The 3,288-nt window shown below is 36.0% G+C and overlaps 1 protein-coding gene across 1 annotated transcript in view; it reads right to left on the bottom strand.

Annotated features, from left to right (window-relative positions):
- Positions 1-2,185, bottom strand: part of LOC104462109 (kelch domain-containing protein 1-like) — a gene marked incomplete at its 3' end in the record, with an annotated part of 18,637 nt that extends 16,452 nt beyond the window's left edge. Inside the window, exons 1-2 of the mRNA XM_010073935.1 lie at positions 2,072-2,185; positions 1,037-1,155 (exon numbers count right to left, since the gene is read on the bottom strand). Of these exons, the coding sequence (XP_010072237.1) occupies positions 1,037-1,155; positions 2,072-2,185 (233 nt within the window). The remainder of the gene's footprint in view (positions 1-1,036; positions 1,156-2,071) is intronic.
- Between the last annotated feature and the right edge of the window lie 1,103 nt (positions 2,186-3,288).

The following is a 3,288-nucleotide window of genomic DNA, read 5'->3' as shown; positions in this document are numbered from 1 at the left end:
AAAGAGAGTTACTGAGAGCATTGTCCAATACACCAAGACATCCTGATCTGCAAATTCACATCTTGTGAAATTTTAAGGTTTACTTCTGAAAAGGTGCATAGCTTGTCCCCAACTACTTTAGTTAAATGAAAAGGTTACACTCTGACACCCACAATAGGCAATTTTCTCAGTATGCAGATTACATGATACTCTGAATGGTTTAGTCTAGTTTTGAATAATCTTGTATTAACAGCTACAGAGAAGTTGCTCAAGTATATGTAATTTCATATATCTTGCAGTTAAATTAGAATTACAAAACCAAGATGTAGTACTGAGGCATTATACAGTTTATGCAAAACCCTTTAAATGTGCAGTCCAGAAAAAGATATATCACTTACACTTCATAGTGTTCACTGTGTATCATATTCTTGTTCACAATAACTTTTGTAACAAATCACCCACATGTCACTTTGTGACCAGATATGACACAATATCCAGACACTTTCACATAACAAACACAAAATCTGAAGATATTTAGTTTTAGCTAAGTATTTTTTCTAAATACACTCAGTAACTTTTACAACACAAATATCTAGGCTGACTTGGTTCTTATACTCACTGAAATGTCTTTGCAACTGTCAGCATTTGTAAGCTAATGAAATCTTTGAAAAAATATACTAAATATATCTTACTGTGGGTAATAATTTAATGCTTACATAATGTAACAAAAATCAACGTAATTTTTATACTGATTTTTAACATGTTAGAATTAAACCCATAAGTAACAGATGCATAATGATTTTTATCTAAAGTCTCAAAACATTCCAAAAACTTCCACTAAATTTCCCAACTCTCTCCTAAGGTGGGTTTATACTTACCATTAATTCAGCTCACATGTGAGAAAACTCTGGCAGAAAGTTGTTGGGAGAGTTACACAAAATCCCATAGCAAGTCAAGCTAAGAATTAGAGTTTCATGAATCCCAAACCTGTGTGCTCTTCACTTTATAGTACTTCCTCTCTGCAATTAACACATATGAAATATTCTTAATGTGTTACCTGTCCTTATACACCCAGCAGGAAAGCTTGTCACGTGGTGTAGGAGGTTGACCTTTAAAATTTGTAATTTTTTTCCACCTATAGGTTCCATTTTTTGTTCGCAAATTAACATAATACAGCTTAAAAGAAAAAAATTACAATATTTTCAGTATAAATGATGTCGAAAAATGCAGCATAAATCACCAGCAAAAAGAACAGTCCACCACCCCCAGAACATACTATTTCCTTTTAAAAAAAAGAAGGGAACTAATATACACAACAAGAACACAAAAAGGGTGAGAATTAGCAGCACATTTCCTTGCCTTTGCTGAGCCAGACCAGAACAGTCATATCCTGCTCCTTACAGAGTCAACTGAAGCCTTGCAAAAAACTTCTGTGAGACAAACAGCTCCCAATTCAGTTCTACTGGCAGAACTGTCAGTCGTTCTGCCTAACCTAACTAGGCAACTACACAAAAATCAGCAAGGCTTGTGAACCGAGCACTAAACTGAGATCAGGTTCCATTTCAGTTATTTTTTAGTCAGGATTGAATTCTGACTTCATTTACACTGAATGATAAAACAGCTCATTTCATCTATTTTGCTACTCCAGACTTCGGTTACAAGGAAAACTGGTAGCTGTATTTTAGCTTTAATTATTACCTGATTAATAGTGATTACCTTTCTTTTATAAAGAGCAAAATTAAAAGTGGTATTCTGAGGTCAAGTTGAATTATGGCTGACAACATATTAAAAAAACAAAAAGGCAATTGGGAAAGCAGTGGCAGTTTTCAGAAATAAAATCAGAAAGTTTCCCATGTGGGTCTCATTCTGAAGCTATGATTCACTGAAAAATCCCAGAAAAAATATATGGAGTTGAACATTAAAACAAAAATGAAAGTTTTTTGTCAGTTTAAAAGTATACTTCTTCTACAAAAATAAAGCTCTTCCTTAAATTTCTCCTTAATTCAAATGCAAAGTACACCAAACAGAACAGTAAGGTCAGCATTATTATTCCCTCAAATACAGTATGTTATGAAAGAAAAGAATACAATACCCGGTTACTGTATCCTTTATCATCAAATCCACCAAAAATGTACAGCTTCCCATTAATGCTTGCCCCACAGCTTCCTGACATGGAGGTAGGTAACTCTCCTTCCATTAGGTGCATTGTCCTGCAATTTAGCATATACATTCAGTCTTAAAATGCTGCTTTCAGACCTGCTAAAATTAACAAACCCAAACCAGATGTATTAATAATTTTTATTCTTAAACCTAAAAATACAGTTGCAATGTTTTGGCCATAACTAGCACTAGAAACTAGAGCTGATATATGAAGTCAGGCTCTTGTGGTGTGTAAGAGGACTTTAATGTGAATATTGTGCTTATGTTTATGAAGCAGCATTAGTAGAGCTGAAACATTAATTATTCAAAACCTGGAAATACTATTAACACCACAAACTCCTGAAATGAGAACATGGTATTGCTGTTATTTTACAAATGGAAAACTAAGGCAGAAATAGAAATAAAAGTCAGAAGTACTCACTAATTTTGGTACCCAATATGCCACTCCTAAAACTGCATTTTACACTGTATTTAGCATAACAAAAAAATCTCAGTAATGCCAAGTTTAGCAATGAGTTCCCTGTTATTCAGCAACAGCAGCTCCTAGCCTTTTCCTTGCTGGTCTCACTTACAAACCAGTAACTTCCTGGGATGCAAATTCTCATGTTACACAATCTCAAGCACTAGAAAACTACCTGACGAAACTCAATCTCCTCTGAATTCATGAGGCTGAGCATTAGGCCAAGACTGCACTTAGAATCATTACTCCACATTGAAAACAGCTTTCCTAGGATCTCCACTTTCTACAAAGACAGGGACCTGCATTTCCCTATCACATGTACACACAGAGAGGACATGTGATTTCTTTAGGATTTCCACCTTGTTGCCACACCTTCAGTCTCTGTAGATTTAGCAGCCAAACCCCAGTTTCTCCTTGCCCCAGCTTTGCTGCCAACATCTGCTTTCACACCACAGTTTCTGCTTGAAGCTTCCTTCCCCTGCTGTTCCCATTCATTTTCCTCATCTCTCCACCTGACTCTGTGCCTTCCAACTGGGTCCTTAGCTCAGTCTCCCTCCTCAGTCATGGTTTCCCACCTTCAAAGCCCGATTCCGCTTTTTCTCTCTTCTAGGTCTAGTATCACTGCAATTACTGACCCAGCCAACTCCATTCATCCTTCTTCATTATCACACAGAATCACAGAATCACAG

This window comes from Pterocles gutturalis, unplaced genomic scaffold, assembly GCF_000699245.1.
Source record: "Pterocles gutturalis isolate BGI_N339 unplaced genomic scaffold, ASM69924v1 scaffold52117, whole genome shotgun sequence".
In the NCBI taxonomy this organism is placed as follows: domain Eukaryota; kingdom Metazoa; phylum Chordata; class Aves; order Pterocliformes; family Pteroclidae; genus Pterocles; species Pterocles gutturalis.
The sequence above is the reverse complement of the archived record's forward strand: the minus strand, read 5'-3'. Positions and strand labels throughout refer to the sequence as shown.